General features: G+C 43.6%; 2 protein-coding genes across 3 annotated transcripts in view; both read left to right on the forward strand.

The window, feature by feature from the left end:
- rae1 (ribonucleic acid export 1) overlaps positions 1-5726 on the forward strand; it is a 6543-nt gene extending 817 nt beyond the window's left edge. The window contains exons 2-13 of one of the 2 annotated variants that reach the window (XM_024270971.2): positions 782-896; positions 986-1090; positions 2372-2464; positions 2541-2627; positions 2704-2790; positions 2861-2932; positions 3008-3115; positions 3216-3322; positions 3400-3475; positions 4409-4603; positions 4683-4768; positions 5228-5726. In XM_024270971.2, coding sequence (XP_024126739.1) covers positions 807-896; positions 986-1090; positions 2372-2464; positions 2541-2627; positions 2704-2790; positions 2861-2932; positions 3008-3115; positions 3216-3322; positions 3400-3475; positions 4409-4603; positions 4683-4768; position 5228 — 1107 coding nt within the window. In that variant the 5' untranslated portion in view covers positions 782-806 and the 3' untranslated portion in view covers positions 5229-5726. Of the gene's footprint in view, positions 1-781; positions 897-985; positions 1091-2371; positions 2465-2540; positions 2628-2703; positions 2791-2860; positions 2933-3007; positions 3116-3215; positions 3323-3399; positions 3476-4408; positions 4604-4682; positions 4773-5227 lie in introns of those variants that run through there. The other variant, XM_024270970.2, reaches the window with a different exon arrangement.
- A 477-nt stretch (positions 5727-6203) lies between these two features.
- Positions 6204-17043, forward strand: LOC112145744 (RNA-binding protein 38). The gene is made up of 4 exons (XM_024271164.2): positions 6204-7210; positions 8832-8955; positions 9875-9929; positions 15554-17043. Exons 1-4 carry the CDS (start codon positions 6998-7000, stop codon positions 15894-15896), a joined length of 735 nt encoding a protein of 244 aa, XP_024126932.1. The 5' UTR covers positions 6204-6997; the 3' UTR covers positions 15897-17043.
- Positions 17044-18092: the final 1049 nt, after the last annotated feature.

Raw genomic sequence — 18092 nt, forward strand, 5'->3', positions numbered from 1 at the left:
AACGTGATGCAAAAAATATTTTAATCCTCCTAAAACAGAGTAAACTCTTTTTGCATGAGACATATTTATATTTATATTTATATTTATATTAACCTTTATTTAACCAGGTAAAAACCCATTAAGATCCAGATATCTTTTACAAGAGTGCCCTGGCCAAGGGGTTAGCAGTTCACAAAACATAACAAAATTTAATAAAAAGATGAAATGGGAATTATTACAATTTAATATTAAAGTGATAAAATGCAATAGTTGTAAAACAGTCAGACATGGGGTGCAACAGTTATAAACAGTATGAGAATGACAAAGTGTAAGAGATGCAGTCTGTAAGAGAGACGGTGGACTATAGGAGACACAATAACACGTTAAAACCAGGGACTGACAGGGGGACTCTTTCTCTGGTACACAGAAATGAATAATACAACTGTAAATGAAACAAGCTCGGACCATTTTAGTTCAGTTTAGAGAGCGTTCCAAGCTGAGACAACGGAAAAACTGAAAGCTTGTTTCCCAAATTCACTCCGAACCTGAGCAACATTTAGATGAAAAATATAATTGTCGAGGCATAATGACTGCTGATTCTTTGATGAACAGAAGAGATCTACGAAGGAACCAAACCAAGCAGCACCTTAAAGGCATTTGGTCTGTGTTGCAGTAGAACAGCATAGTTTGAAGTACAAGCAAAAATACATCAACATAGAAGCTTTTTTGCTCTATTGCTCTATTGTACTTTTTAATGTAAGTTTCAAAAAAGGTCTGATGATTCTGTCTTTTCTTCTTGCAGACCGCAGGAGTCGCCTTAATGCACCATGAGTTTATTTGGAACAGCCTCTAGTTTTGGAACAGGGGGGACCGGCGTCTTTGGAACCACGACAACAGACAGCCATAACCCTATGAAGGTAAAACAGTGTTGTTAAAGCTTCAGAACTGGACTTTATTGCAGGAATTGAGACTTGCATTCACGTGTGTTCATGACATTTACTTGAAGGATGTTGAAGTGACTTCACCCCCAGATGACAGCATCAGCTGTCTGGCTTTCAGCCCCCCCACCATGCCGGGGAACTTCCTCATTGCAGGATCCTGGGCCAACGATGTGAGTTCCTTGTGCATTTTCAGTCAAAAATTTGAGCTTTATTTATGCTAGAGGGAGAGAAATGACTTCCATTAAAAAGTGGTAAAGCTGCTTTTGTACATGAAGTTTTTACCATAGTGGCACATGCTGGAAATAAATCGTAACTTCAGGTTTGACTTGAAAGGATATAAAGTAAATGTTCCCACAATGCAAAGTGTTCCCAAAATATTGTTGCTGTTTCTTTCAAAATAAAATATTCATGACTGAGTACAAAAATAAGAGGTTGATGTTTAAAAAAAGTCAACTGATTTATTGCATTGTATAGTTTGGAGTGATTTGTTGGTAAAGAGGATTTACTGTGATGCCATCATCCACTTTTTGTTCTTTTATTTGTTTGAATTAATCTGACAGTTTCATCAAGGCTTGTGTCTTTGGATAGTTTTTTTGTACTGAGCCAGGTCAGACTTTTTCAGACTCAAATTATTGATTCTGAAAAGGGCCCCTTTGTGCACCAGTGAGGTCCATTCAGACTGGACACATTTAGTTCACTTAACGTGAACTAGAGTTTGTTTCCTCTGATAATCCGGAACATATTGTCAGTCTGAATACACCCAAGCGGACCTTGTTTAGGACCAGGAACTGCTGTCAGACCCATCTTCAACTAAACTGAGCTCCGGTTCACTCTGAGTTTCCTCAGTCTGAACAGGCTTCGTGCTCGGAGCGGAACAACTGGACCAAAGTAGCCACCGTAGCCAGGCATTATGGGATGTAAACAGAGTAGTAGTCTGGTGCAATGATGGAACAGTAACACATTGAAATGTGGTTGGATGAATGCAGGTTCAATAAAACAACTTTTAATGTTGTGCCACTAAGAGAAAATTATCTTGTTCCCATAACTCTATCAAAAACGGCAGATAGTTCATAAAAATACACTTAAAAAATCAATAACATCATTAATTACTGTCCATTTTTTCCAATTGTTGTCTATGAGCCATTTAGAGTCAAACAACATCTTTTCTGTGTTTGTGCCACTTATGACATCCTGCTTCCATGAGGACTCTACCAGTGTCCTTTTGAGACAGCAACAGTGTGTGAGAACAGAACAGATGCTGGTGGCCCAGAATGTTCATATTTATTCTTTTCTATGTATTTAACTTCACACATCAAAACATTTATTCTGATTAGTAACAGATTTGGACCACAGAAATCCCCTCCTCTGCTTTGTGTGTTCTTAAATACATTTGACACCTCTTCATAGAATTTTTGCAGCAGCTTCATGTTCTCTGCATGTTGTGGTTGCAGGTGCGGTGTTGGGAGGTGCAGGACAATGGACAGACTGTCCCTAAAGCCCAGCAGATGCACACGGGACCCGTGCTGGACGTTTGCTGGAGCGATGTAGGTGTCATGGTTCAAAGTTCTGTGCGCCCCATCAGGCGCTGTAGGACTTCTTACATGACGTCTTGTCTTCTAGGATGGGAGTAAAGTCTTCACTGCATCCTGTGACAAAACAGCCAAGATGTGGGATCTGAACAGCAATCAAGCAATGCAGATTGCACAGGTTGGACAGGACCGACTCGGATCTGTTATAAAAAATAAAACTGAAACCTCTCATTGTTTATTCTGTCTCTTTGCAGCATGATGGCCCAATTAAAGCGATCCACTGGATAAAAGCACCCAACTACAGCTGTGTCATGACGGGCAGCTGGGATAAAACTTTAAAGGTACGGCGTGTTTTTATGTACCGACTCACAGGTTCTACACTGAAGCTCCTGTCTCTGCTTCTCTCTGTAGTTCTGGGACACCCGGTCCCCCACCCCCATGATGTCCCTGCAGATGCCTGAGCGATGCTACTGTGCTGACGTTGTGAGTATGAGGAGTCATGTCTGAAGTGAACGGTTGAATGCCCCCTGTGACTCTGCTGGCTCCTCCTCGGTGTAGGTGTACCCCATGGCGGTGGTCGCCACGGCTGAGAGAGGCCTTATTGTGTACCAGCTGGAGAACCAGCCCTCTGAGTTCCGCAGAATAGACTCGCCTCTCAAACATCAGGTCAGTTTCCTGAGGAAGATTATCTTCTCAGAGTTTAATGCTGCTTTCTGTTGAAGTTTGGTATAGTTTTAACTTCATATGTTCTGCTTCTTTCTTGCAGCACCGCTGTGTTGCCATATTTAAGGATAAGCAGAACAAACCCACCGGATTTGCACTGGGAAGCATTGAGGGCCGAGTAGCAATCCACTATATTAATCCTCCAAACCCGTAAGAGTCTGCTTTCATTCTGTTTTTGTTTATTTCCCGGGACCATGTGGACCTTATTGTTTCTTTGTTCTTCTCAGAGCCAAAGATAACTTCACCTTCAAGTGCCACAGATCCAATGGTACCAACACAACCACTCCACAAGACATCTACGCTGTGAGTTATCTTCACTGGAATCTCAAGAACAACTATAGCTTTAAATAAGCCTAAATTAGCCAAAACAGCTAGCATGTAAACATTTGCCTAACTCCAAAACAGTCTAAAGATTTTTGTTTAATCTTAAATTGGCCTAAACAGCTAGCATGTCGCTGAAATATTAGTTAAAGACCAAAATAGCCTAAAACAATCTTAGTAAATGCCAAAAAGCTAGCAGAATGCTTATTTTTTTAATTTTGAAACCGTAACTTTTTAACTCAATTATGAATAATATAAAGCAGGAATATTATGGCAGAATAAATCAAAATTAAACCTTACATAACGTATTTTACCCTTCATAAAAATATATTTTGTCAAAATTATACAAGTTAAAAATGAGCGCAAGAAAACATCAGGCCGTTAATAACGATAAAATAAAATGATCTATAATTACCCGACGGGTGGATCCAGCCACCCGGACCTTAACTTGGACACACGTGCCCTAACCTAACATTACTTGTACAACAAAGATGGCAAGCAACATTGGAGCTATCCGGCCGTACAGTTTTGAGCCAGATGCCAGCTCAAACCGGGAAAACAGATCTATTCGTCCCCAAGTGGATGCATCAGAATGGAGCAGAGCAGGAAGCTTGTGGCCCGCCCTCATCTATAAGCTTTCTCCAACAGGATTTTTTTTGTCTGCTTTTGATTCTCAACAGTTTAAAAGAAATCCTCAGAAATGCAAATTTGACTCTAATTTTTCTTATGTCATTTTAATAACACAAAAACTTCAGTTTTCATGAGAGTGGATCTTTAATGACTCCTAAATATAATCAGTTAAGTCAGTTTTGGTTTCACAATACCCACAATTTGGTATCAAAGTAGATGTTTTTCAAGTTCAGTCAGTTTTTCAATCCTGTTTCTAAGCACAAAGTACTGCTTACCTCCCTGCAGGTGAACGCCATCGCCTTCCATCCTGTCCACGGCACTCTGGCCACTGTGGGTTCAGATGGACGCTTCAGCTTCTGGGACAAAGACGCCCGGACCAAGCTGAAGACCTCGGAGCAGCTGGACCAGCCCATCACGGCGTGCTGCTTCAACCATAATGGCAACATCTTTGCGTACGCTTCCAGCTACGACTGGTCAAAGGTAAGAGGGCTGACGTGACCCTTTCGCTTTCTCCTCCCGTTTTGGTTTGCCTCATCATTGTGAGCTCCGCCCCCCTCAGGGCCACGAGTACTACAACCCCCAGAAGAAAAACTACATCTTTCTGAGAAACGCCGCTGAGGAGCTGAAGCCTCGGAATAAGAAATGGTGAGAGAAGGGCAGCCACCTCTGTTACCGTGGAGACCGTGGTCACCGGATGGGGCTGCCACATTTCCACAATGACTCATGGGGGGCTTTCAGGGAATGTAAGACTGTGGGCAGTGAGCATATTGATGTGATTCACTTCTGTACACGTCTCTGGGGTTACGCTGCACAATCTGGAGTGTATACTTTGACAAAAATGCTTTTATTTTAGTGGAAAAGATGTTCGCTGTAATGCAGAATCATCACCACTTAATGCTGTCTCGGCAACTTTTTAAATGAAGCTTTGAAGAGCTGGAAAATAATTTTAAAGATTTAAGAAAATGCTAATATAAATAATTACACAATGTGTTAGATCAGCTGTCTTCCTGCTACAGATTGATGTACAAAAGGGACATCTTCTCTAAAATAAACAGAGAAAAACCTGTTGAAGCTTTGTTACTGACTGCTCCCTCCTGTCTCCAGATTCCTCGTGCCATTCGCGTCTCTTGTGGGGAAATATGGACGACCTGCTGCTTTAGTGTGTGTGTATGCGCTCGAGACAGACCTTTCGGCAAACCCCTGGACCAACGGCGTGCCGCTAAGTACTGTACACGGACCAATCAAATGGGCTGACCAGTTTGGTGATGACGTCTGCATGACAAGTTACCCTCGGAGGCCGCCATAGAAGGGGAGAGCCGAATTTGACATGTGTCTCCCCATCTTTTTTCTGTTTTTTTTTACAACTTCTCAAAGCCTTTTTGTTGGTGTTTCTGTAATTTCCTGTAATGACTATCTCCATCAAAGAACTGGGTGGTGAAAAGGTCGGAGCACTTCGCTTTCTTCTTCCATCTCAGAGGAGGAAATGTTTGCTGTAAAGTTGTCTGTTTGGGGGTTTACAGAACTGTATTGTGCATGCAACAAATTTCTCCATGTAGGTCTCCTGGCATTTAAAACATAAATGTAGTCTTGGAACATCCCTTCAGTGATTCCTCCTTACTTTGTAACCCAAGTTGACCAGCAGGGGGAGCTTTTGAGCCAGCAGTGTCAGTTTCACCAGAATCCAAGGATTTCAGCAAACAAGTGGGATCAAAGAGAGCATTGGGATCCATTAAGGGGAAAACTCAGGTGAAATAATGACTGGATGCGAGGGCGGGGAGCAGGGATCAAAAGGGAAGAGGAGAAGGAGCGCTTTAAAGACCGGAGTGCGAAAATAAGCAGTTCATAGAGGGGGACGTGTGAATTAAATGCCTTTTTGTTGAGATCATTAGAGTATCACTTCACTGTCAGCCTGACTGAGGGCACTTAGCAGGTTAGCTCCAAGGCCACAGTGGGAAGAAATGCTGCCTCTCTGTTAGGTGGTGTGAGGTGACCTCTTCAACTGTGAGGTTGAGCTGCTTTTCAGATTAGCAGCTTTGTGGTTCTTTGTCAGTATTTAAGTAAAATATTAAGATATGTAATTTTATTAGTAGAAATGTTACTTTAAGAGAACTTGGTGCTAAAACAACTGGATGAGAACTTTGTTGTTCTCTAGCATCTGCTTATTGTGTTGTATTTATAATCATATTTATGTTTAATATGCATAAAAGTTAGTTTCAAACTCAATTATATGATAGATCTGTGGGGCAAAAAGCTGAAGATATCTTAAGTTTCAATATACTTTCTTGGTTTATAAAAGGAAAAGTGAAATTATTTTTTATTGACTGGTGGGGATTTCTGCTCAAGAATAATGTGTTTTAAGATAAAATGTCAGCTAGGAGGTAAATTTAGGTTATTTCACACGACATTTTTATTTTTTTTTTAAATCGAAATATATATATATTTAATTTCAGCAAAGCGGTCTGTCATTCGGTGAAGCTGCTTTCGAAGACTTCTTTGTTAAAAAGACAAAAGCAGGTGCAGGAAAGGCTGCACCAATGGGAGGAGATGTTACAAAAGTGGTGCCACCCTGATTGGCTATTAGTTGCCTGGGAGGCGGGGCCTTTTTCCTTTCGTATAAATGTGCGGCAGCACATTCGCTTTGAGTGGTCAGAACGCCGGCAGGTTGGGTGACGTCGCGAGGATTCACGCCGCGTGAATTTCAGGCGTCATCAGGTTGTTGTAACTTTGCTCAGCCAGACCGGGAGGAACATTTATCGTATTTTTTAACAAAGTCGAGTAAAAAGTTTTGGATCCGGTCGGTTCCGCAGATGCCGGGACTTTTTTGAGGCGAAAGTGTTGAGCGCTCCTCCTCGGTCTGACCTCCCCGGCCGTCCAATGCTTCTGCATCAGTACATGAACGGATCCCTGGACGTCATGCATCCCACGTCGCTTCAGAAAGACACCACTTTTACCAAAATCTTCGTGGGGGGGCTCCCGTACCACACCAACGACGCCTCTCTGAGAAAGTACTTCGAAGCCTTTGGGGACATTGACGAGGCGGTGGTGATAACGGACAGACAGACCGGCAAATCCAGAGGATACGGCTTTGTAAGTATCGACACCCCGCGCGCGTGCGCTATAGCAACACTGCCCCTATTATAGATGTAATTATTTATCATGTGTTCAATTAAGTTTAACCTAAAACACACTTTCTGTGCGTGACAGTTAGAGAAGTTGGTTTTAATAAGTGCGCATGCGCATACAGGGCTTAAAGCATATTTTTTTTATTGCCTGTTGTTTTAGCCTAAAGAGGATGATTGGTTGCTAAGAAGATTATATTTTAACATATGTCCACCCCCCTTCCACCTTAAACTCCCCCCTTCTGCACCCCCAGCTTAGGGCCATGTGTGAGCGCGCACGCGCAACACAGTCTGAACTTCTTGCTGTCTTTATATGGTTATTCTGGAGCCAGAGGAGAGGTTGACCTTGCACACCCTGGCCTCCATTGTCGAGGACCAGATCACACGATTCCCATCACATCTCGGCAGCAGAGGAATTTCTACATCAACAGGCCGTCTCTGTCCTGCAGGGAGAACTCACCGTACATTCTTTTCCTCATCCCCCAGTCTGCAAACAACAAAAAGCACGCTCAGATCGTACAGCAAAGTGGGGATTAAGTCACGATTCCCTCAATGAATGGAGATCCCAGCATGATTGTTGGTGCTCACTTTGAACATTTATAGATGACTTATGTTCCTGGCAGGTAAAGACTCAAAGAACAAGAAGCAGCACAAAAAAATGCAAATATTTACCTCGACTTTGGAAAGACGCACTAGCTTAAAAGTATTATGAAGCCAAAGAAGGACTGGAAAAGCTATTTGGTGTGCATGTTTGCCTCTTAAGGCAGAACAGTAAGACAATTGCTCTGTGTTTACACATCAGCTCATGAAGTCGGAGAAAAGCGGTCCTGTGAGTCTGGCAGTGATGTATGGAGGCCGGTGTTTCAGGTTCCACAGGCTCTCTGGTCCATGTGGGCGCTCTCTGGGATAATACCCCTCATTTTGGAGTGATCAGCGCCTTGTGCCAAGCCTGCGTTTGTGCGGGACGTGAAGCAACCTGCTAAGTCTCTGTTCTTGTAAATGTACAGAGGTGCCTGACAGGATTGGAGGGACGAGCTAAGACACCCCTTCTTCTTAAGAACACTTCAGAGGTGGATTAGTAACCCCCCCACCATAACCAGACTCCTTACTGTAAACACAGCCTGGTTCCTTCCTGTGTGTTCACAACACAGGCCCTGGGGCAGCTTTTGTTCCAGATCCTTGCACTACATAGAGGGACTCTACTTTTTTGATAAATTCAAGCCAACATTTTCTGCTCTGCCATGTGCAGAGGTGACTATGTTGGAAGAGCGTGGCAATCAAAACAGAAGGTCTAATCTAATGCCAGGAGGAGAGGACTAACGACAATCTCCTTATATTGTTCCTAATTGGATAAGCTTCTTGTTGTTCAGATCCATATTTTAGCTGCTCTGCCCGTCATGAAGTGGCTGCTGGGAGGCTGGCGTCTGCTGCTGTGGGCATTTTTTTTCAGGAGCTTATCCTTCTGCTTTGTGTGTAGTTTTGAAAAACGGGAAGAAATCCCAAAGGAGGCTTTGCCGATTAGCCCCCACAGACCAAGACGTGATTTGCAAAACAAAGACAAATAATTGTTTGACGTGTGTTATTACCAGGTAACCATGACGGACCGAGGAGCAGCAGAAAGAGCCTGCAAGGATCCAAACCCCATTATTGATGGCAGGAAGGCCAACGTCAACCTGGCTTACCTGGGTGCCAAACCCCGAAGCATACAGACAGGTGAGGGAGCAGAACGCCTCCAGCCTCTGACACAACCCTGCCGGACATATGAGAAGTGTAACAGTTGTATGAAAGCTCAGTTTTTTGTTTATCAAGTGCTGTGAACTCATACAAACCTCTGTGTCCTGATGTACCCCCACTAGAGGGAAAAAGTCTCATTCTGCTGCAGGCTTGGAACACAATCCTGGCATATTTGATATTTGCATGTCAACAAAAATTCTGTTTTTCTTGCGACACATTTGAAATAGTTTTCGGGTAGACGTTTTTAAAGACCTCCAATGAAAATTGCAATTTTTTTGTTGTTTTTAACATGTTTTTGTGGCATTTTTCTCACGATGGAGGACATGTCTTTGGACAATTTTGGTAAAACTGCATTTCTGAGTTTATTTGTATTCAAATCAATGTGAATCAGGAGCATGTGCTGTTTAAAAAAACCTTCAGCAGGCTACAAGCTCTCTCCATTCCGATTCACCCACTTCCAGACAAATAGATCAACAAATAGATTGTTTTCCTTGTCAGAGCTGACATCTGTCTCAAAACTGTACAATATTTCTCTCCTTAGTTGCGCCTGTAATGTTCGGTTGGTGTTGTAAGCTAGTGTAATAACTGTAAACAGAAGGATGATGGGAAATGAGGCTAAACTCACTCCGTGCCCACCCACAACTCGTCCAGACAAATTTCTGATAAACTACTGCCACTTTGCAGACAATATGTCATAGAGAAGGGTCTTTCTACTTTAAGAATCATTTTTTGCGGTGTGGGATAGGCTCCAGCAACCCACTGACCCCCCACACAGGACAAAGCAGGAATAGTAGATGTGTGGATGGGAGTCTGTGTCTCTGTGCCCTCTGTGCATTGTTCTCCGCTCCTCCTCTGTAAATGCAGATGTGAGTCTGACAGCAAGCCTCCTCTCTTCCAGGCATATCCCTGGGAGTCCAGCCCCTTCACCCGGCGCTCATCCAGAGGCAGTATGGGTAAGTAAGCATGAGTGGGCTCTTGTTATGTTCCCTTCTATTATTCTGTGCACAATGCCGATAGGCAGCTATTTCTTTGACAAACAAGGCCGCTGGAAAGTGCATGTCAGTTTCTGTGCACACACGAAGCTGTGCCAGTATTCTATTAGCATATCCCAGTGGTGCAGGGAGAGGGTTCACATATATGTGGTAATAGAAGTGCGCTCCAGAGTTGAATGTGTGACTCACTTGTTAGCTTCTGTCAGGATCTCCTGACTCGTGTAGCCGCCTGCGCTCACTGAGAGGCATCCAGAAGAGGCTGTGTTGTGGAGACGGCCTCTGCAGCGTCCAGAAGAAATGCTCCGCTGAGCTCCTAATGAGCCTTTCACCGTTGTGACTCTCCCCTGCAGATCTCGGGTTACACGCTTCAAACTGCTGCTGAGGGCAGCGCACTATTTTTTTTTTTGCGCAAAATATGATTACTGGTCAGAAGTAAAGTCAGGGAAGTTTGTTGTGCAAGTAGATAAATGTGGTGAAAGGCAAAACCAACTAATAAGTGTGTTTTTAACAAATTCACAAGAAAATACATCCTGATAAATAAATAAAGGTTCTAAAGGATTAGGATTGATAATCTATTATGAGTCAGAGATCCCTCTAACGCTACATTCACACCTGGTTCAGAAGTGTGTGTTTGATCGAGCGCTTTCTATAAAAAGTCAATCTAAATGTGTGGATATGCTCGTTTTGGGCGTCCGCGTTCAAAACTCTCGCATTTACACATCACTACGCAAGTTTTTAAGTCAGTTTTTAGGCTCTATATACAAAATGTGTGGCCATTGACTTAAATTTAAACCAGTTGAACTTTGGCCAATCAGGGATTTGAATTTGGTAGTGGTGTACTCTTCAATACAAGGAAGTACCAACATTTGAAATTTATCAAGGAGAAATTAATAACCGCGGTTTGTACCTGGCCGGAATTATGTGACGCCAAGTCCTTTCATATATTGGAACATAGCAGTAAAAGAAAAAGTCTGTAGCAAAATTGCAGGATTTTCACTGTTTTGACATTTCACACTAAGTCTCTTCCTCTTCTAAATGCACTGGAGTAGTATTGGGTCCAGCAGTCCAGTGTGTTAAAAGAAAGTTGAAAAACCCAAGTTCACCCCGTTCTTGACTGTGCAGCACTGACCCAGTGTACAGAGCCTGAGACACATGTGGGTTTGTTAGATGATCAACCAATGAAAAAGTCAAGGATTAACCTCTGGGATGCTCTGTTAATTTTAAGTACTCTTGAGTTAGTTATAAACCAAATTGGCTTGACTTTTTTGGTTCTGTCATCTTGATTGCACACGTTTCTGTTTGACTTGGTATCTATGTGATGTGTTACTTTTAGTTAACGTCACCTATGTCCTTCAAAAATGAGTAATAATGAACTCCTCTGGACTAAAGAAGACCATGTATAAGAAGACTTAGGATCTCTTTTGTTTTTTGTGTTGTTGGTAGGCCTTAGAAGAAAAGATTCCACATTAAATGGATACAAGTTTCTTGAATATCTTGGTGCCTTTAATCAGGTCATGTCCCATCATGTTCCATGGCCTAAAGAGAATACAGGAAGCTCCCTTTCTCAGTCTTCTGCCACTCAGAGCATGGCTGGTTCTAAAAGTCTGAATATGTTAAATGTGTCCAGAGCATTGAATGTATATGAGAACTGAACCGAGTGAGTGTGACATCACCTATAGAAAATGGCTCCGACAAAATGAAGTCAATTCAGTCACCAGTTTTTTTCCACTGATTGGTCCGAGTTGGACAGGGTCAACATTTCTATGGCAACCAAATCAAGACTTAAGAGAATCTGTCAGTTTTGAATGTTCAATACAAAACGACATACATTTGAGGCGTCTGATTGTCCAGTTTATTATTTGAATAACTTGCAATAAAGATAAAATGTAATGAAAAAAAGTTAGAATTTGCAAGAACCTGCTAAAAACTGGTGGTAGTGTTAGAATGGTTATTCTTTCCCATATGAGTCAGGGCTGCAAAATATGAGGGAAACTTGCAATGTGTGATATTTGTGATCTGAACTGCGATGATGATGACTTGCAATTCACAAACAAATTGCAAAACATCACTTCTATTTCACTGCAACAGTTATGTTAAAATAAAAGCATAATGTATTCCAAATGACCCATATCTACATAAGACTCTACTAGATTGAGAGGCTCTACTAGATTGTTCAACAATGTGAGCTCCATAAGATTGGGCAGTTGTGTAAAGGGTTACATAATAAAATATTTCAAGCTTAAAATAAGCATGTGTGTAAACATTTAAGATGATTGTTTATGCTATCTTATTGCACAGGCTGATATCGCGATAACAATGCATTTTCAATTTATTGTGCAGGCCAGTACTGGCGGTTTGGTTTATTGGAGCCAACGTCCTATTTGGACCGGCAGGGCAGAGGGGTCACTCAGTTCAGTTCTCATACAGTCAATGGTTCAGAGGCTCTGTGAGGCATGTGTCTGACAGGTGCCAGCTTACATTAAAGTTTCTAACACCCCCTAATCTCCCATGACCACCACCCTGGAGATGTGGTGCAGAAGACCAACCACCTGTCCTCTTGTCACTGAGTTTCCTTTTCAGTGTGGGACAGTCCGGTCTGGTTTTGGTTACAACCACAAAGGACATATGGTGTGAGGAGGATGTGGCCTAGAAATGGGTCTTCAAACCCTACCAGGGTGCTATAGGGAAAAGTGCCCGGTTTGGCGGTCATACATGGGTGGAGCAATGGTGTGGAGACGTTGACAGAACCTCCACATCCTCTTGCGTCCTGTTGCTTTCTGCATCGTGTTTATATATTCTCGTTTCTCCTATCGCGGTTCTGCCGCCGCCACAGACGGCGAGGCTGAAAATTGACACCCCAGTGAGACTGGAGACCAGTTGGGGGTTTTCAAGAGAACGATGCTTAATGAGGCGGGTTGCTCCCAGGGAATACAGCCTCTTCTGGTGTTGAACAAAACACCCCTGTCTCCTTCAGGTTTGAAAGGACCGCCCCGCTCCTCCAGAAGGACGGGGAGAATATCAGGTCATCGTAGGCCATTGTGAGGCGTTTCATACCCGGTCAAGTCTGCTTTCACACTTTGTCTTGCAGTTGAGTCACGCACCGAAGGTCATCTGGATTATGACGGAGGAATATTTAGCTCCTTGGTGTGATCTGACCCATGCTTTTCACAGCAGCTCATTATTTGGCCGTCATTAATGATGAATGCCTCGGCTGGTATTGTGAGGAGTACCAGCTCCAAGTATATTCCTGTTTTCTAGTGTTCAGAGCGGCGCTGAGTCGGACAGGCCGGTCAGCACAAAAGCAGCTGACCAGCCATCTTCCCGCTGTCATCCCCTTCCACTTGACATCTCTGAGGCCCCGGGACACACTGACGTCCCCAACTCGCTTTTGTCCCGATTCAATGAATTTTTTTTTCCCCCCGTCTTTAATATAAAAGCTGAGCGTGCAGCTGACCTCCCCGCCCCCAGCAGGAACTGAAGATGGTCCACCGGCAGCTTGCTTGTCTTTATCCACACAATGTTACGATCACTCGCCTGTGGCCACACGCTGCCATCGTGGCCCACATGCCCCCCAGTCTTAACGTAAAGTCATTTCTGAGGGATGAGCAGATGCCTCTGTGCGTTTTTTCCATAGCACTGTGGGGGCGTACATGATGGGGATGGGGGGTTGTCCTATGTGTACGTTATCGCTTTTTTTTTTTTTTTTAGATCATATTTTTGACTGTAACGCCCCTCATTCTTGTAATTACTGACAATCACTGCCAACCTTTCATGCCTCTGTTGCCCTCTGCTGTCAGCTGATCATCAGACGATGCCCGCAGTGTTTGGACATGAGGGGGGGGTGTGACGGTGCATATCTGCCCACTCTCAACCCCCCCACCCCACACACCTCCTCCTCCTCAGCCAGCCTCTCTCCAAGGTGCCAGTGACGTCTTGAGAGTGCAGTGCCGTGTGCTGTGATGGACTGGAGTGCCTTCTTATCTCTGATGGTTTCTCTCTTAACCTTCCTGTGTGATATGAAGTGAAGAGGTTCTCCTGACTGCTGTGTGGCTCTCTTCCTATTATGGCATGGTTTTGGGGGGGGTTTGCAGTGCTAGTTGGTATTTCTGGGGGTGGGGGAGAAGGTGTTGGTGTGTGCATTTGTGCTAAATATACTTGAGTGTAATTCCCTGTCCTGTCAATGCATGCTCCCATTGTTTATCCTCCACTTGTATCAGTGTCTTGATGAACAGAGAGAAAGAAGAGTTCAGTCGAGGAGCAGAAGGGTTTGAAATGAGTTCCCAGCATGCTTTGGTGTGTGGATGTTTCCCCTAAACCTTAAATAGACACTTGTTTACCATATAGATAGATTATTGGAGTAGGTTTGTTTCTGTAGAAACCACACACAGATTGTTAAGGGTTGAGGGTCTTTGGGTTGTGGGTTTAAATCCTAAGAGGTTTTTTTATTTTGCATTAAGTGGTTAAATGAAGTGTAGTGCCCCCTCCCTTCACACACAGCCCTCACCACGGGTTTACCCATGAGGCCTGATGGGACTTCTCAGCCTGTCTTGATGAGTTCCTCAGACACCCTCACCTGTGTGTGCACTTGGGTCTCTGTGTGTTCATATGTGTTCATGCACTTTTGCTTAGTTCTTGTGTGTGTTCATGTTGTTATGTGTGGTTATGGATGCATACGTGTGTTCTTGTGTATGTTTATGGGCGCGTCATTTGTTTGTTTCTTAGTGTGTGTGTGTTCATATCTGTGTTCGTGTTTATGTGCAGAGGAGCTTTTTCTTTTGTGTGCATATTTGCATGCATCTTGTGCGTTCATGTGTACAATATTGGTGCTTGTGTGTGCGTGTGTGTGTGTATATTAGATTTTCCTTATGTGTGTATCTATATTCGTGTGTGTTTGTGTGTGTGTTCTTGTACATGCATGCGCTTTTTTGTTTCTGTGTGTCCGTGGGTCTGTCTTTGTGTGTGCGAGCATGTTTCTGTACTTGTGTGTGTGGGGGTGCGTGCGTGCGTGTGTGTGTGAGTTTTTCCCTATGTGTGTGTGTGTGTGTGTGTGTATGCACATTCACCGTTGTTCCAGACTTGGGGATCAGACCAGTAGAGCTCTAACTTCTGCACTGTGCTCATGCACTTCCCCTTTGTGTGTCTGTATATATGTGTGTGAGTGTTCAGTGGGTGAGGAGCAGCAGCTGTTAAAACACTGCTGAAGAGCGAGTGAAAAACCTGCCAGCAACGGCTGACTCCGTCATTCAGCCTCTCCACAAGTTCCCTCTCGTCGAGCGCAGCAAACCCAACAGGTTTCGTTGGTTTTTGTTAACTGACACGGACGGAGGGTTGCCTCACTTTCTGCCTCTAACCTCCTGTGCTTCCCGTCTGTTTGCTCTTCATAAGTTATAGATAAATATGTGTGTGACAACAATGGATCTTCATGTGAGAGCCTCTTGGTTCAGAACACAGAGGGTTTATATTCCCAAAGCACACACCCTCTTGGAGTAATGTAAACAATGGGAGCCAGGCACTGGGATTTGTCTGTGCTGCTGTCCTTCTGTCTAACCCCCACCCCCCGCCTTCTGCATTATGTCTGTGTGCAGGTTAACCCAGCCGTTCCTCTACCCACAAGCATATGTGCAGCCCACCCTGGTGCTGCCCACTCAGGTTTCCTCCTCCGTCAGCACCAGCCCCTACCTGGACTACAGCGCCGCCTACACCCAGTATGCCCAGGCCGCCTTCGAGCAGCAGTACCCGTACGCCGCCTCCCCGGCCGGCTTCCTGAGCTACAACTACGCCACCAGCCCCACGGCCGCCGCCGGCCCAGCCGCCGCCTCCACCGCTCCGGCCACAGTGCACCCCACCCTCCCCTCTGCCACCGGCCCGGCGGCAGCCTTCCTGCACTACACCCCGCAGCAGCACATCCAGCCGGACCGCATGCAGTGAGCGGAGAGGGGGGGAGCATGCAGGAGGTGGGGAGGAGGTAGTGGTCGCTGACTTCATTTTTGTTTGGGATAGTGGACTTGACACCCCCTCCTCCCCCTCCTCCTTGGTGCTGTCGTCAGCCGCACCTTTCAGGTAAAAAGGGTGGGACTCTTGCACTATCCCATCAGGATGAGCTCTGGGAATGGGGAGGGGGCAGATGGAGTTCAGGTTGTGAAGCTAAACAACATACAGTATGTGGTTGCTTCCAAGGGCTTCCAGAAGGTCACACTTCGCTTTTTCATAATCATTATTATTATTATTATTGTTATTATTATTGTTATTGTTGTCGTCCTACTTTATATTATTAATGTCATCGTCTGTTCGTCATTTTCTCCATGACCCGCCTCAGTCAGACTGGGAGCTGTCCTGCCAGTCTGAGATATGTGTTGGATAAGGTGGACACCACTGCTGCAGGACATTTGTGTGAATGATGGAACCATCTGCAGCATTTCACCCCCCTGCCCAGCATTCAGCTCAATGACTCTGAACCTGTGAGACACAGGAATACCAGAACTCCATGATTTTCTTTTTTTTTTAATCATTCGCTCTATTCAAGAGGCCTTAATTTCAGAAAAAGTAAAGCGCCCCTTCCAGGAGCGCGGAGCCCCCTGCGACTGACCTGCTCTCAGCATCATCACGGATGTGACCTGAGGTGGGATAAGTTCAAGCGGCAATAGATAATCACAACGGAGGGGCGGGGTCTGAGAGCTTTTGTGCATCAATGATAAAAGGTAGCGGACACTGAGCTTAAATATCAGTGTTTTATTTCTTTTTTTTTTTCCTTTTCTCAGTGATTGTCAAAGTGTTTCTTCTGAAAGGACTTTTATGTACAGCATTTTAAGATGTCAGTCATCGCGTACAAACTTACAATATTTATAAGTAGGTATTTATAAGAGGTACTAAATTAAAATAGCTTTTTTATGTTTATTTTAGTGGTGGCTTTAATGCCATTTAACATATTGCTGCAGATACACACATTCTTTGTCCTGTTCTATATATATATATAATTTTTTTTTTTTACTTTTGTTTTTTCCAAGATGAATGTCTTTTACAGTTCCTTCAAACAAGCCATACCAAAAAAAGAATAAAAGGATTTGTATTTAAAGGAGCCTCCTGGTGTTGTTTTCTGCTGAATATTAGTCAAAGTCTCACTGTTTTGTTTGTCATGGTTGTGTGCAGTCAGATCCAGCACAGACAGGACTTCTTATCACGCCTCAACACCACCACCTGCCAGGCCCGCTGGGTGTTCCCCAGGGCTTACACTTACTGATAGCTTTGTGCTTTATGAAATGAAATCCTTAATTTTTTTCAAGTTGTTAAAAGGGGGGTGGTATGTGGCCCAAAGTGAAACCATTTATAGTTGTTTTTTTTTTCTCTCTCTTTGTGTCAAACAAGCTGAGCTAGATCTGATTCCCAGCAGAGTTTCAGCACAATCAGCATTTTCTGCAGACGCGTCGCGTCTCCACTCATTTTGGGGGTTGAGGAAAAACTGCTCAGGTGAGATTTGAAAAGATAAACACATCTATCATCATTTTGACATCAGATGAGCTGCAACAAACCTTCAAATATAACTATTTTTTTTCTATGGGGCTTTTAACTTCAGTTCTTTCTTGGAACTCTACACTAGTTTTTCATTGTCTTTTATTTTTGCATTCTGTTTTTTTCCATTGTTTACGTGTGAGTTTGAATTTTTGGATTAAGTTTTACAAAATACAAGAGACTGATGAAGAAATAGATAACACTGATCAAGAGCCCAAAGGGATTTACTGCATTTCCTGATTAAGTACCATCTTAATACGACGGAAGTAAAATTCCTGATAGTTTTCTTTTAAAATGCGTTGTCATCACAATGTGCTATTAAAAACTCAAAACTGGCCTCAAAAGTGCTACATTCATAACATTAAAGGAGTACAAACATCATTTTAAGTATGTCTCGAGGTGTTTTTAGTAGAAAGGAGTTATGCAAGTCTCTACAAAAACAACTAGGATTCTACATAAGTTCAAGAGTACATTTTCTGTCAAATTTCCTGCTAAACATAATTTTTTTTTAAAGGGGGTTTTAGTAAAGAACCAAATATGGCTTTCTTGCTTGTTTTTGATGCACCGATAGACAGGTAAGCTAGGCACTCACTGCAGCACCTCCACTTTCTGTGTATC

This window comes from Oryzias melastigma, linkage group LG5 (genome assembly GCF_002922805.2).
Source record: "Oryzias melastigma strain HK-1 linkage group LG5, ASM292280v2, whole genome shotgun sequence".
In the NCBI taxonomy this organism is placed as follows: domain Eukaryota; kingdom Metazoa; phylum Chordata; class Actinopteri; order Beloniformes; family Adrianichthyidae; genus Oryzias; species Oryzias melastigma.